Source organism: Lampetra fluviatilis, chromosome 50, assembly GCF_964198595.1.
Source record: "Lampetra fluviatilis chromosome 50, kcLamFluv1.1, whole genome shotgun sequence".
NCBI lineage: Eukaryota > Metazoa > Chordata > Hyperoartia > Petromyzontiformes > Petromyzontidae > Lampetra > Lampetra fluviatilis.
In genome coordinates, this window is record NC_136324.1 from 1,426,285 (window position 1) to 1,442,733 (window position 16,449).

The 16,449-nt window shown below is 48.8% G+C and overlaps 1 protein-coding gene across 2 annotated transcripts in view; it reads left to right on the forward strand.

The window, feature by feature from the left end:
* Positions 1-222: 222 nt before the first annotated feature.
* The window catches only part of LOC144948609 (fibronectin type III domain-containing protein 1-like), a 65,047-nt gene continuing 48,820 nt past the window's right edge, over positions 223-16,449 (forward strand). For both annotated transcript variants that reach the window (XM_078878202.1, XM_078878203.1), the window contains exons 1-6: positions 223-694; positions 799-872; positions 8,103-8,333; positions 11,316-11,405; positions 12,494-12,611; positions 14,127-14,326. In XM_078878202.1, coding sequence (XP_078734328.1) covers positions 441-694; positions 799-872; positions 8,103-8,333; positions 11,316-11,405; positions 12,494-12,611; positions 14,127-14,326 — 967 coding nt within the window. In that variant the 5' untranslated portion in view covers positions 223-440. The remainder of the gene's footprint in view (positions 695-798; positions 873-8,102; positions 8,334-11,315; positions 11,406-12,493; positions 12,612-14,126; positions 14,327-16,449) is intronic.

Here is a 16,449-nt window from a genome sequence, read left to right on the forward strand (position 1 = left end):
CCCCACGGCTTCTGCGTAAAGAGCGCGCAATGGAACAGCCGACTTTTACGCACAGCTTATCCCCGCAGTGACGCGCGCTGCAGATGAAAGATTCCATCAATCTTTGGGGCGGAGGTGGGGCTAGGGGGGTGGTTGAGGCAAGAGCAAACACAAGCAACAACCACAGCCACCACCACCATCACCGCCACCTCCTCCTCGCTAAGCCCCCCGTACTTCCTCCATTCCTCTCGCTCCCCTCCCAATCCTCACTCCGATGGTCTTTTTGTGCCAAGACGAGACTCATCCAACCGCGCAGGGCGGCGTGCGTGCGCGCTCCAACCCGCCCCTGTCGAGTGGTGGAGGCGCATGCATGTGTGCAAACAGCCTCAGCACCCTCCCCTATAATTTCGGCACTTGGGGTTGCACTATCGCAGTCACGGGGCTAAGCTGCTGGCACATGGATGCTCGATACGACGAGAACGCACACGAGCAGTAGAGCGAGAGAGAGAGGAAAGTTGCTGGACGGACTGACTGCGCCGGACAGAGAGATAGGACACACACACACCACACACCACTCGCTCTCACACGCCCAGCCGGGACGAGAAGTCCAGCAGCGCACGTGTTCAACAAACTTCTCCCCACGCGTCCAGACAGCCCAAGGCGTGCTCGAAGACATCAGCAGCAGCAGCAGCAACAGCAGCAACAACATGACAATGTATTCATGAGCACGCGCGCATAACTCCACAAAAGTTGCAAGCAAATAAAAGCATTTTTTTTGTTCTTACAAAATCAATTCTAACGAGGATTTCTCCCCGCCAGACACACTGCTATGGTGACCCATGTCCTGCTTGTGCTGGTGATGGCCGTACTAGCGGGGTCTGCTGTTCACAGAGGTGAGTCACAGGGAACGCATCATCGGGACACTCCGGCACGTGGCAATTGCAACGATGATAAACAAACACCTCGGGGTATATTGGCTTTCTTTAACAACAACAACAATACCACCCAGCAACATTTGTGCACGCATGCAAAGTCTCAAGACCGGTTTCGACCTGGGTCTCGTCGAAAACAAATGCTGCCCTGAGTTCGAATTGGCAAGAGAAAGCCGCATGCGTTAAACCCACGTTGCAGAATGGCAATAAACCTAATTCTGCTGATATTCAGAATGCCGCGTTTGCTTGCTTAAGCAACAAATGCTGCTGGACAATGTTTTATCCCGTGAAGCCAATAGGCCGACGTGACTAAAACGTACCTTTATTTAGCTCTGCAGACACAGAATGGAATGCCGCTTATATTTCGTTTTGCTTATAATGTTCTACAACCACACGTACTCGGGTTGTAGACACATTTAACCGAATACATGGCAATGTATAAGATGTTTGCATTAGTGAACATGCATATATGAAATATCGGGTTAATGTAAAATACTGTACACGTACAAACGTATTGCGTCGCGCGGATCAGTTAGGGGTTGATGAAGGTGGGGGGCATAGAAAGAGCATGGTGCATACAGTACAACACTAGATTTTTCCGCACTCTCGTCTGCTGACAGCATACAAATAATCGCAGGGTTGTTTTATACTGCCAGCTGAGTAAAGGAGGATCGTGACGTTTTGGGCGACTGACCTTTTTCAGGACATATTGAGGTTTATACAGAGAGGCTTGCACGGTCTTGCTAAGTGAAGATTGGTTGGTGGCAGCCGTCGGATTACAGACTCGCTGGGGTGTGAGCAACGAGGCATAGGGTTTGACAACGCGGCTTGGAATGGGTTACAGAAGTTAATATGCAGATTTTTCTGATGCAGGGAGACAAGCGTGACTTGAGCGACTGCTGTCAATTCTAGTGACGTTCTAGAAGGGCTGGAAACCACAGTTTTAAAATTAAAATCTCCCTCTCCACTCACGACAACCGCCCCCACCGAGAGGCTTGTTTGGCTTCACTCACAGGGAAGTGCCAACCTCAACTCATAGATTGCTTTAATTCTCACGTCAGTGAATCGGGTAACTCGCATAACTTTGGATGTTTCTGCGACGAAAATCTGATCGAAAGTGGAAGAAGGTTCTTAACTAGCAGAGCATATGCCGGACACGCGAATATTGGCTGGGCAGTGGTGGCTATACACGTCCGTGACACTTCAGCACTGTGGAGGTAGCGAGGCTTGGTGGATCAGGCAAAATGTTGGGCGTCCAGGAGGTTGCCATACTGTGAACTAATCTCTATCTGTGCCTTCTACATGGGATAGAGCGTTGCTTCCTCAGAAGCGTGGGTTTCTCCCTGCGTGTATAACAAACTCATTATTTGGACGAATGTATCTTAATCGAGGACTGCAGAGCTTGGGGAATTTGTTGACGTCGACTCACGGCTTGGTGGTTTTCCCCCTCGCGCCTCCAAGGCATTCTCTCTGCCTTTGAGAGCGAGCGAATACTAAAGAGAATGGTTTTGTGAGTGCTTCCAAGTTGTAAAAACAACTAGTGAGCACACATGGAGGGTGGCGTGAAGATTGCCTTGGCCTTTGTCACGTGATTGAAGTTTGCACATATAACCGGAGAAGTATGTTCTGATTATCTAAGTCGTTTTTGTTTTAGTCAATTGGCCTCTTGACTTTCCAGATCGATATCCAGCATAATTTGTTTAAACAAGAAAACTCTGGAACAGTTTCGACTCTCTGGATCTCCACAAAAACCTCTATTGCGGATATTGGTCGCAAACGCCTACGTGTTAAACTGTCTGGGTTTCATCAGTAGAGTCGGGTTTCTTAAACAGATGCTGCCAGGTTATCAGATGTTTGTTTGGACAGAGCAAGAACCCAAAACAATTCCGTTCTATTCAATGCAAAAAATCAATCTTGTATATCAGCTCATAATGCATTGTTGTGGAGTATCGTGATTCAAAGCACATTTAAGCAAACTTCTTTCCGTCTCCAAATAAAACATATTGTTATATTTGAGGATTTTTTTTTACTCCCAGTGTGCTAGCATATAAACCAGGCGTGTATTCCCAACACGCGGAGCGGAGTGAATGTTGGGAATGCGAACCGCTGTTTTTTGCCAAGAGCTCCATCGCAGCAAACTCCATGCTCCGTGCATGAACCGTGCCGCGTGTTCGCAGCTCCCGACTACTGAGCCAACACGAACGGCAACCTCCACTGGTTCGGCGTTCAGCCCGACTACTCGTGATTAAACCGCGTTGCCAAGTGTAGCAGCGAGTTGATAGTTCTAGCCAGAGGGATAACGACATCAGCTCAGGTGGTACAGAAATCGCTCAGGTGGGGGGCCCCAATATTTGATTCGTATCGCACGGTCGAACCCAGGATGTTCTACACCCCGGCTCCTCTAGCCTCACCACATCGTTGCGCTCACGGTCTCGAACACTTAACGCTGTATGGGGCGCTCCGTCTTCGCAAAATAAGCGTTGTTGGCGTTCTTTGACACGGTGGTTGTCAAGGGGGCCTCCACTCGTAGCTCTGGCCACCAAGGGGTGGTCACGGAAGCTCCCAGTGCCTGCCACTGTCTCGAGCCCGAATCACCAAGGAGCACACAAAACACGCACCGCGTTTAGATGCGGGGTCGTTACTTAATCCGGCTCAAAAAAAGATCCATCTCTGAGATTCTTAAACATTTGATTGCCATGCGACCAACGCTCTTTGCAGAGCGGGCAAAGTGGTGTGCCTCGAGTCGTGTGGATAAACGAGACCTGAATGACTTTCAGAAGTAGTTCTATGGTGTCTTCTTCCAGACCCGCTGCGCAGCCACCGAGTTTCACACTCGGTAGCTGCGGCTCGTGACTCAACGGTGTACGAACAATTGGAATATAATTAAGATTTTAAAACATATATTTGTGTATACGTCTCACAGCGCGGATGACAGTTACCGCGTGTACGATCGCACGGAAAACTTTCCCCCGATAACGGTGATAGCTGCCAGTCGCGTCCGCTTACACAGAGTCGCCCCTTGAAGCTGCAATAATGATGATGACGATAAAGGGGAAGTGCCTTCGTTGTGAGGGTTAGCACACGGGACTTGCAATGCTGGCATCGCCTGTCCGATCTCCCGGGCACGGCAGTTGAAACAATGGTGCAAGATTCTAAAACCCCTTTGACTCTGTCCACCCAGCAGGTCAGTCTAACTGAGCACTCCACAGTTGTGTGGCAGGTCGCGTGCGGTAGGGTAAAAACGTGGGTAACGCCCACCTCTCACAAGACGTCTGGCCAGATGTCTCGGAAGAGTAGGCCAAGAGATTGTCGAGAAGGTGCCTTCTAGAGCACCCTCTGGTTGTATATGATGATAATGTTCAACTCGTCGCTCGAGTGGAGAGCGACTCAGAGAGGTGGGAAGGCAGCAGCCACGCGGCAGTGAGCCGGCGTCAACTCTCGCCCAAGCTCTGCGGTCCTCTACGTACGAAGGCGTTACAGGGAGCTGAATGAGCGCCGCATTTACATGTGGGAGGACGTTTGAGCACCCGTTCCGCCAGCAGTGGCGTGAGCAAAGCAATTGCAGGACTGCACCTTTACGCATTGATGGATAATAATGTCGATGATACGGAAAGCGCCACAGCCTTCAGCACCGTCACACAGCGCGAGACGCAAATGAGCACAGTCCGTGTTGATGGTGCCAGCGCCAGATCATCACGGGAGCGAGTTGAGACAGAGGGCGCTGGGCTCGGTACCGACGCCGCGTGTCACGACCTTCGGGAGACAAAGGCGGCTGTGCGTCACCCACCCCCATCGAGTGCAGTTCCGACCTTAATAGGTGCTCGCTAACAGCACTTTATCTTGCAGTGTATGCTTGTGATACATATTTGCAGCTGTGCCAAGTTGGTAGAGTTTACGCACAGAGAATGTTTACTGAAGCACGTTAACTAAAGGAAAATCACAGGTTCAGTTAATGTACGCAGGCGATGGAGCGGTGGTGCAGCGGTTAGCGCACTGCGCTGCAAACTCGTCCACCCGAGTTTGACTTCGGGCCGCGGCGAACATCAGTGGCGAGTAGTAACTGAACCGCTCCTCGTTCTCTCCCTTAACTGCCCCCCCTTCCCCATTTAAAAACCCGCATCGACCAGCGTGGTGAAGTATGGTCAAACAACCCCCACGACCCACGTGTCATCCCCCAGTGGATTGGCACACGCCTTTAAATGAGTATAAGAACAAAAAACATCGATTTGAAACGGAGTCAATTTGGCATGTAAGCGTTCGGCGACTGTGTTTGGCGTCTTTAATTAATATTGCAGCAGCAAGGAAACGCGAGTCGCGTTTGAAAGTTAACCCGCTGATAACAAAAGCAACAGCAACAAGGGTGGCGGATCCCAGATGTATTCGATGGCATTGCACCAATCGGACGAGGGGGGAGGAGGGTGAAACAGTGTGCGTCCATTTATAACCGAGTCGAGTCCAAGAGCGTGAATTACCGTGAGAGAAAATAAAAATATAACTTCAACTCCAAATCTTATTTTCGTGGAACACGCGCCCTGTGATGCAACAACAGCTCGCCTCGGCCAGCGCCTCTCTCAATCATTCTTCTTCCCACTCCTCTCTCACACGCTCTTTCGATCCGGCTCGATCAAGCGAGGGATGTGAGAGGCCCGGCGGTGGGGGCTGTGACGGCTGTGTTCCCGGGCCGCCTCCAAATGGGAGATCGGTCACTGAACTGCACGGCGAGTTCGTCTCTGCCGTAGCTCACGAACAGTGACGTTCTACTACAATTACAAAATGTCACGCAGTGCACGGCACACCGGTTATGAAGAGCTGGCCACGGGGCTTCGTGATGTAGCCATCGAGTGTGCAGACGGTGCAACTGCGTAGGCACGAAGCGCCCAAACATTCTTGATTTGAAGCTTTCGTGACCGCAGGAATCCATACTCTTTAGTTCTTTCGGTAAAGTCACGTAGATGGGAAATTAATAGATCACGACGTTTCGATCGCAACACAAGCACTCGTCATCAGGTGAGACAAACACGGCAAGACAATTTAACATTTTTCAAATTTGATTGTTTGTGTTGCAGTCCAAACGTCGTGAGAATTTGTATTGTTTTATATTTATATTATTTTGTTATTTCCCTTCTACGTGACTTTACCGAAAGAACCAATAACATGTGTCAAGTGTTGATCGCAACACAAGCATTCGTCATCAGGTGAGACAAACACCCATACACTATTGCCCACGGCTAACATTAGCAACCATTGTGGTGAAGGAAGGCCAAAACAACTCCATGGGGAGGCCTTCGTCCAGCAGTGCATAGACAAAGGGCTGTAATCTTCTTGGTTCTTTCGGTAAAGTCACGTAGAAGGGAAGTAATAAAATAATAAAAATAAAACATAATAAAATAATTCTCACGACGTTTCGGCCACAACGCAAGCAGCCGTCCTCAGGTGAAGACCAGGTCTGTCTGGGAGACGCTGTCTACGTGACTTTACCAGTCACGAAAGCTTTAAATCGAAATAAAAGGCCTGTAAGTTCTAGGAGTATTTTACCGGGTGATAAGTTACGATTGTACTGCAGTCAATGATGAAAACACGACTTTGCAATGCAGTGCAAATGCACGCGTTTCATCACGATCCAAGGCGCACGGTGATTGTAAACGTCCACACAGACGCCTTCAGAGGCATTCTTTTCTGTTTAAGAGCGATGCAAAAACGCCAGACCCCCCCCCCCCAAGAACGACGCGTGGCAGGGCCATTTACCAACTATTTCAACAGCAGCAGCTGGGCATACACAAAGCACTGGAGGTCTTAGGTAGTCACATTTTGAAATGGCAGCATTGCGTGAACCAACAGCTCCCTTGACTCCGGCCTCTCTGGAGAAGGTGTTCATAATTTGACCGCGCCAGAGCGAAGCAGCGAACCCGAGTTCGACTCCCGGCTACGGCCAGCACCACGCCCGGCCGCCTTTGTCTCTCTACTGCTGATGTTTACGCACCAGGTACTCGTTTGAGGCTGAGTCGACCTAGGGGAGACCCAGGACCGGTTAATATGATCTTCGCTGGTGTTGGCCCGTGATCTGGGATCGAGCTCGTGTCGCGCTACCCGCTACACTACCGCTCACATATTCACACGGGGGTGAACTCCACATAGCCTTTTTCACAGATTGTTAGTGAGCGCCTATTAAGGCAGGCATGGGGCACAAGCACGAACTTCTGTGCGGGAAAGAAGTCCGTGAAGCGTGCACGGCAGACAACAAGACGATCGTATCGCAGCTCATTCTATTAAGCCTCTAACATGTGTTTAAAGTTTAAACACCGACTGTTGTAACCCCCCCCCTCGCTCCTTAATCAAAGTCACGCTACAGGGTTACACGCCACGGCTTACTTTCAGCCGGAATTAGTCCACAAAGCTGTTCGTATAATTATTTTAAATAGGCACTCGGCCACATGCATGTATCCATCCATCTCACCGTATGTTGTCTCTTAATGATACTCATACACCTGTGCGCACGTGGTTAACGGAATGTGGTGTCCAGTAAGACAAGCTCGTTATGGATGGCCGCACAATGTACGCCCCCCCCCCCCCCCAATTAATTAACCTCTAACATTTTTGTCCTTTGCATATTAATTTTAGTATTAAATACACCTTCCTTCACATTTATATTACGTTTTAGAGAATTCAGAACGAGAAGAATATTTATTTTTACCGCACTGGAGCAAACCTACGAGGCTATAAGCTCTTTTTCACAGATGTCCAGTATTAATTAAATTGGGGTCACAAGGCATTTGGACCGCCCTGTACCCTCGTGGTAGTGCCTTACGCCACCAACCCCCCCTCCTCTCAAGCCAGCCTAGCTCGAGAGACAAACAAAATCTCAGAGAGAGAAATCCATTCTAGATTTGAAGCTTTCGTGACTGCAAGGATTCATATTCTTAGATTTTTTTCGGTAAAGTCACGTAGGTAAAACATTAAAATTAATAAAAGTAAAATAAAATTAAAATATAATAAAAATCACGACACAAGCTTCCGTCTACGGTTCCACCTGAAGACGGAAGCTTGTGTTGCCTCCGAAACGTCGTGATTTTTATTTTATTTTACTTTTATTAATTTTATTTTTTACCTACGTGACTTTACCGAAAAAACCTAAGAATAAGAGAAATCCATGCCGGGTTTCACCCCCCCCCCCAAACCCCTTTGCCTTCGCAGAGAAACGCGAGCCGCTTACGCTCCGGATCCACTCGGGAGGAGACGGAGTCACCTTCAACTTCCACCCGGGATCCACGGGGGGAGACGCGGTGGACGAGGTGGAGGAGGTGGCCCCCCCGCCCAGACGGCGTCAGAACCACGGCCCCGTGCTGCAGGGCGCCGCGGGGAACCCGGCGGCTCACGGCCGCGCCGCGGCCTCCTTTCTGCACCGCCAGGGGGCATCGCAGCTCGGTGAGTGGCACAGGGCCAGAGCCAGCCCCGCCCCCCCGCCTCTCTCTTCTCTCGCTTGCGTTGCTGAACGAGTCCGTCCGTCTGCCTGCGCGGTGCGTTTTTGTGTTCGCCGATGTTCAGAGGGGTGGGCCACTGTCGCCGATGAGGCATCACCCGGTGTAGGTGAGGACCGACACGCACCCAAACCATTGGGGGATTGACAGCAGAGCGATGATGCTGGTGGTGATGATGGTGATTCAGGTGGGGAGGGGTTCACTCGTTGTGTATCGTCAGTGACTGCACTAGAAGGCCACCAGGGCACGCCAGTGGCCCACGGGCCTTGCAACGAAGAAGACCGCTCACTGGTGGCGAGTTGCCTTCCTGTCGCTCTTCCATGGCTACCGCCATGGGTCACTGCTCCCAAAAACTTCACTCACTGAGCCCTCCACCCATGTTGAGGACTGCATCTACCAGACTGGATCTACCAGACAGAATGGATCTACCAGACTGACTGGATCTACCAGATTGACTGGATCTACCAGACTGGCTGGATCTACCAGACTGACCGCTTCGTCTCATCCTGAATCTGAATCAGTATTTATACTGCTGGAGGAATCCGATGAGCTATAAAGCTCTTTTTTCACAGGTGTTCAGTAGGGGTGGGTCAGGTCGTTACAACAACAACACAATACAAAAACACAACAGGAGTGCAAAGTATAGGAAAGTTAAACACATTGCTGAAAATATATACAATATATACAAAAATATATACAAATAAACTAAAATTTTCGTGCTACCAGGTAAATCCCACTAAGCTATTTTAGCTTATTTTTTCAGAAGCGACCTGGCCACAAATGATAGCTCAGCGAAGTGGTTTTTCGCGTGGAAATGTATAGCAGCAAAATAATCTAAAGAGAATGGTGGAGCAGATAACATGAATATTCGTCCAAACGGTGTCTTACAAAGCACCGAATCCGGCACGCGGTTATCTCCTCGGGTCACTTAATAAGACACCAACAAAAAAGTTAGCCGACCTAAAACAATGAAAGATAGCTGCCAAATTCAAAGGTGGTCACAGCCAAAAATCGTTGATATCTTGGGGGGGAAATGCAGTCATGTTTGATTTTAGGTGGCCGACATTGTTTTTTGTTTATCAAAAGATACACGGCTGTGAATGCCCCTAGCAAATCTTGACTTAAAGCTTTCATGACTGCAGGAATACATATCGCAACACAAGCAATCGTCTTCACCTGAAGACGATTGCTTGTGTTGCGATCGAAACGTCGTGATATTTTTTATTTATTTTTATATCTACGTGGCTTTACCGAAAGACCCATAGAATATATTTCCCTAGCAAGTTTCATGCTTGTATCACGCTTGAAACAATTATTGTGGGAGAAAAAAAAAATGCACTTTATCCACTCCGCAAAAGGGGAGCTCGAAAGCGAACCCAGCGGTCTCCACTGCTGAAGGTAACACAAAGTCTTAGAAAAACGTAAACTTTGCCGACTGCTGGCAGTTTGCAAATCTGTGGGAAGTGGTCCGCGGAAATTTCTGCAGACACGATTCGTTTCTCCTTCACAAAACACTGTCATCTGAGTTGCCTGATGGTCCCATGAGCAGTGTTTGAAGTTTGACAGAAGTCCACAGGTCTAGACAAAGTTGGGAACCACTGCTCTATAGAGACTATTTTGGCCTACTCTTTCACACTGGCCAGGCGTCTTGAAAAAAGTGGGACTACCCGTACTGGGATTTTTGCACACAGCGTTGAACGTACGGTGTTTTTTTTCTGGAAGATTTGCTGGTTTATCCAGGATGTTTCGGTTGCGCGTCGTCGCTTTAAGATGTTCTCTGTTCATATTTTGTTTGTTGCGGTTGCACCCAACTTAAGAGCCGCATGGCTCACAGGGCTATAACGAATAAATGAAACTTGAACTTGAGGGCTTAATTTCTGATAGAATATTTGCGGATGCTCCCCCAGTCACTCAACCAAGGAGCAAAAAACAGGATTGGGTCACACAGCGAGTCAATTACTCGTACGACGAACGTTGTGTAATCCCAAGGCGGTACTCATTTCTATCTGATCCATAGACTACTTGGGGGGAAAAAATACGTATATGTGTTGTGAGCATTTCCAATTGTATACCACAGGTCCCTTGGGGTTTGTATTTGGCGACGTGACACTTTGGTTAGAGTGTTCGCCTTTCAGTCTCTGGGAACAGTGTGAGTTTAAATTCAGGTCAGTTTGTTGAAACAGCCCATCATTTTCATCCTCCCTTCAGGGCTGATGAAATGAATACCACATTTTGTGGAGTCAAACGTGGTGGTTCTATGGGATTGGCTGGGCCCTGCGATAGAAATTAGAATGTTTCATCACTCGCCAGTGTATATGAGAATAATAATAATTATAATTATGATGTCCTTTATGTGTTATGCCCCGTATGCTCGTGGGTTTTGCAGTCTCCTCCCACGCTTATAAACACTCATTAATGGGGTTGGCCAAACACCAAAAGACTATAGGAACACAGAGCTTGGGCAATTGTAAGTGCCAGTTCTGGATGCCTTCTCACTTGGTCTGTGGTTTCCGTGCATCTCAATCTATATTTCTAAAACCTCGATTGAAAATAAATTTCTCTAGAACTGATTTTTGTGTTTAATTTGTCATCCTTCCCCAATTAGCACGGTTGGCTACGTACAGTGCGAAAGAAGTTCAACATGGACATAAACATCTCTGTGTAAAAACTGTGCACGTTACACATTCTTCAGGGTGTTGAGATGCAATTTGCATGAATGACGCTTCGTAGAAAAATAAATAAGAAACCGAATGTGGCGTGCAACCATCAGCAACGGGGGTGACAAAAGTGACCTGGCCACACACCCTCCCCCTCGTACGCTGCGGCGGCCTTCATAGACGCCCGCTGACAGCACCTGCTCCAACAATCTTCCATTTGCATCCGTGCGTGTGTGTGTACCATATTTGTGTGCGCTTGTGTCCGTAAATAGGTGCAGGCCCTCGCACAATTCACGTGCTGGCGATCCGCTCTCAGGGCCGGGCGGGCTCGGCTGCCCAACGACCACACCACCTGAGCACAGGTGAGGTCACGGGGTCAGGCTCGCTGTCGGCAAAAAGGCGCCGCTGATTGCAGACGCCGCATTGATTTGTGGAAGGAGACTTTTATAAATCTTCACTCGACGTTGTTTTGTGCAACCGGTCACAGGCCGCGCTGCTGCGTGTTTGCCGGCCACTTGACGTTCTGGGGGTCTTTAATGCTTTGCGCTCAGAAATTGTGTTTAAGATAAAATAAATAAAATAACCCGACAGTTTCCACCCGAACCGGGGTTCACCGTACGTGCGTTGTCTGTGATGGTGCTCATGGGGGTATCTAATAGTGTGTAAGGGATTGGGAAGTTTGGCAAGCAGGTTTGTGGCCGACATGTTCGCATTTGAGTGTTACCTTCTCATTCAAGTACGGCTTCCTCCAGGCACTTAGATTTTCTTCCACGAACAAAAAAAAAATCTTGAAAAGGAATTGGCCATCAACACCAAAGCAGGGTGCTCCTGAGAATGTCACGAGACTCAAGTATGGCTTTCCTGGATAAAAACACGTGATTGTTGCTTTGTGTTATTTGAAAAAAAAAAATCTATATGGTTTCCTGCTCAATTGAGCATGGGGTAACACTCATGCCCCGTTTACGGCTTTGAGCCAGCGGTGGAAATTCTACATTCCTATTTTTTGTGGCAAGTTTATCCAGAGGACAACCGCTCTTGATTTCCCCAACAAAGTAGTATGCGTTTTGTGAACTCCGGACAGATGATGTCGACCTGGATTTACACGTGCACGTGTGTGCGTGTGCGTCGGGGAGCGGTGGCACAGTGGTTAGCACGCTGCACTGCTACCCCGGAGGCCCGAGTCCAACTCCTGCTTACGGCAGTCATCGGTGATGATTATCTGAACCGATCCTGGGCCTCCTTTATGTCGACTCAGCCTCCAATGAGTACCTGGTGCGATGCATAAACATCGCCACTGGTGGAGACAAAGGCGGCCGGGCGTGGTGCTGGCCACCCACCCCCTCGTGTGCCATACCGGCCTTTATTAGGTGCTCGCTAACAGCACGTGCCCCAACAGTCTGTTAAGGCTACACGGGGTGGGGGGGAATCTTTGTCTTCTGTCGCGGCTCAGACGAGCGAGTGTCGATGCTGAAGGACGTGCGGGTGGAGATGCTGAGCCCCGTGTCGGTGCTCATCACGTGGCGGGATCCTCTGTACAGCGCCGAGCACGAGCAGGGCAGCACGCAGCGGTGAGCCAAGCGCGCACGCGGCACCCACCATCGAATGAGGGCAAGGGGGTAAAGAACTGCATTCGGGGCCGACGTGAGGGCCCATCACTTCCAAACGGTCCGCAAACAAATCACCGCGGTCATCTTAGACTTCGACGCACCCACTGTTGTGTCGCTCGCTCACCGATACACGTGATCGGCGCGGGCTCGTGGCTATCCTGCTCCCCCACGTCGACCGATCAGCCGCAGCCGTCCAAGCGACTTCAGCCGGGGCTCCACGAACTGCCTTGAACTGCGTGTGGGCCAACCTTGGAGCCCGGGTGGCAGTCTTTGCCCCAGGGCCTGTGCCGCATGATCGGGCAGCAGCGGCAGAGGTTGAGAGTGGCATGATCAGAGGTTGAGAGTGGCATGATCTGGCATGTCTTCAGACATCTGTCTGACGTGTCCAAACTAATCGGGTACGAGACGGGAATATTTTCGACCTGGCAAAAGCAATCAATGTGCTCCTGGTTTTAACGCACTCAGTCATTTGCCATCACTTGGCACGAAGCACCAGCAAGCGACGGACACGGATGGCTGTGAAGGGATGTGCAGTCCTGCGAGAGATCTGAATGGGGTTTTCATCTAATAATATGACGGCCAATAGCACAATTGGGATTCAATTTGAGAAAAGGATGAGACCAAAAAATCAGGTTTAAGTTTTGCAGACCCAGTGACCGGAGTTCACCTTCTGGCTCACAGCCAACACAAGTGTGACAATTATCTGAACCAGTTCTGGGCCTGCCCCGAGGTCAACTCAGCCTCAAATGAATACCCTGGTGCATTGTTTAATCATCGACACAAGGGAGATATAGGTGGTCCGGTGTGGTGCTGGCCACCCACCCCTTTGTGTGCCAGACCGGGCCCCATAGGTGTTCGCTAACAGCACTTGCCCCAGTTAAAAAGGCTATACGGGGAGTCTTTGTCTTTGTAGACACACACACAGATTGGTGCCAGAAAGACGTGAAACTACTTGAGCATATTGGCACAAGACAGAGGAGAGTGGAAACAAATGACGAAATGTGCAGTGGCCACCAACGGGCTGCCCAGGGATCGTGATGACGATGATGATGACACACACATATCTTCAATAGCTGGTTTAACACGGAGGCTTTCACGACCAATATTATGTTTAACAATTCTGGCTAATCGCCTGATGAAGCTGGTTGTTATGACGGGCAAAACGACGTACTCGAATTGTAAATATTGTGGGTATATTCTCCAACACACCGTTGTGCTCAAGTAGTAACTAATTGGCACTTTTTTTTTTACGTGACAAACCTCACTAATTGGCTGTAGCTGATAGCCACCAAGACATCACTCGAGCAAGAATCTGCGAGACGGAGAAAACATTTCAAGGAGCACGCGGGAGCGATGAGATGCCTTTCATCCAGCAGAATATCTCGGCCCGCAGCGTCCCCTTCAAAAGGTCAGACGGTTCGAAGAGGAGAGGATCTTCTGTCTGTGCGGCCCCCTCTTGTCTGGCTGCGCCCGCAGGTACTACACGGTGCGCTACCGGGAGCAGGTGCCCACCGCCATGTGGGCCTACCGCACCGTGAGCCGGCCTCACCTCGTGCTGGGGAACCTGCGGCCGCGCGCCGAGTACGAGTACGCGGTGCGCGTGTCGGAAGGCCGAGTCGACGGAGACTGGTGTGGTCCGTCAAAGCAAAAGCAGCAGCAGCACCAACACGTCGCGAGTAAGTGTCTGTGTCTGTGAGTGTGTCTGTGTGTGTGTGTCTGTGTGTGTGTGTCTGTGTGGGAGCGATAGTGTAGCGGTTAGCGCGCTGCGCTATGAACCCGGCGACACGAGTTCGATTCCCGCTCTAGGCCAACACCAGTGACGATTATCTGAACCGGTCCCAGGTCTCCCCTAGGTCGACTCAGCCTCAAATGAGTACCTGGTGCGGTGTGTAAACATCGCCACTAGGGAGACAAAGGCGGTCGGGCGCGGTGCTGGCCACCCACCCCCTCGTGTGCCGTTCCGGCCTTCATAGGTGCTCGCCAACAGCACTTGCCCCTACAGTCTGTTAAGGCTATATGGGGGATCTTTGTCTATCTTTGTGTGTCTGTGTGTGTGTGTGCAAGCGACACACGGGCCACAAGCAGCAGCAGCGGCAGCATCAGAACTTTGGGTTCAGGTTTTTAACCGATTATTCATTTGACAGGTAGGATTTCGCAGCCAATATTACGACTGCCTTGGATGTGTTTTTTTACATTCTAATTTTGCCCCGTATCTTGTCCTGATGATGCTGATGATGTTTGACGTGAGTTGCAAGCGAAATGTCGTGTCTACATGGCCGATGGTCGTTGTTCGACTTGCAGGTGAGCGAAAATAATAATAATTACAGCGTTAAACGTGGAAATTCAGTTATTAAATTCGCCATGAATACAAAAACATTGCAGCTAGACAATAAAAAATGCAGCTGAGTTTAATTGGATTTAGAATAGTTAATAGCTCCCTAAAATTGCCGGTTAAAATTCCTGCAGTGGCACGGACAAGCAATTGCAGGGCTATACCTACAACATTCCACACCTATATCATTAAACAGAATAGAAAATAATTTATGATCAAAATCAGCTTCTGAGGTAATGACTTCAAGGCAAGAGAGCGATTTAGAGGGAAGATTGATTTAGAGGGAAGATTGTAACGCAAACGGTTATTAACTCCTGGAACAGAACATTGTGATGTTGAAAAATGTCTGAGGCTTCAAAAACTTAGGTCCGGAAGGAGTAAACTAGATAGGCTGACGGGACGGAGGGTACAAGTGATCATAATAATGATAATAATAATCTTTGCATTTAAATGCCTCAGCATTTCAACCATTCAAAGGGAACCCTACAGTGGCAGCTGCCCCTGTGTGGCACAAGGTAATGAGCACCAGCCTGAAAGTGGGCATTGGGTGCGGCAGGGGGTGAATAATTTAGTTAATTGTCGACAACAACGACAACAACGATTATTTTACCCAGCAGAAATGGACAAATAATGAAGTGAACATCTAAACATGTCGCCGGAGCTATTGAACTAATCCAGCGCTTGACAGAAATGATAGAGGTTTCCAATTTAAACCGCAATACCCACGTTCAACACTTGACACATGTTATTGGTTCTTTCGGTAAAGTCACGTAGAAGGTAAATAACAACATAGTATAAATATAAAACAATAAAAAAAAGAAAATTTGAAATTTTTCAAATTTTCTTGCTGTGGATTTCACACCTGATGATGATTGCTTGTGTTGCAGTCGAAACGTCGTAAGCATTTTTGAAATTTGAAATTTTTCAAATTTTCTTGCTGTGGATTTCACACCTGATGACGATTGCTTGTGTTGCAGTCGAAACGTCGTGATAATTTGTATTGTTTTATATTTATATTATTTTGTTTTTTCCCTTCTACGTGACTTTACCGAAAGAACCAAGAATATGAATCCCTGTAGTCACGAAAGCTTTAAATCAAAATTTTACACATGTTGTCACAGCAATGCTGTTTTGGGCACGGGTGCGTTGAGAGCTGTAATCTAAATACAGTTTTACGCACGGCTACTGTTCCGGGTGTTCATGTTATATTGCACAAGTGGGCATTAAAACTAGATGAAAACGGACCATTTTTCAGGGTGACACGGAGCTAATAGTAAGCCCCGAAGCAATCACAGGATTAGATTGCAAGGTCTTTGTTCGGCATTAAGGAGTAAGGAAAAATGGCTAAACTGTAAGGGATCATTATTTTGATCGCTGTGTATTATATTTAATTAGCGCGATACATATTCATCGTCAAAATGATCCACATCCGCAAAAATCGGCACGCGCGTGGTGGCCCCAACGAAA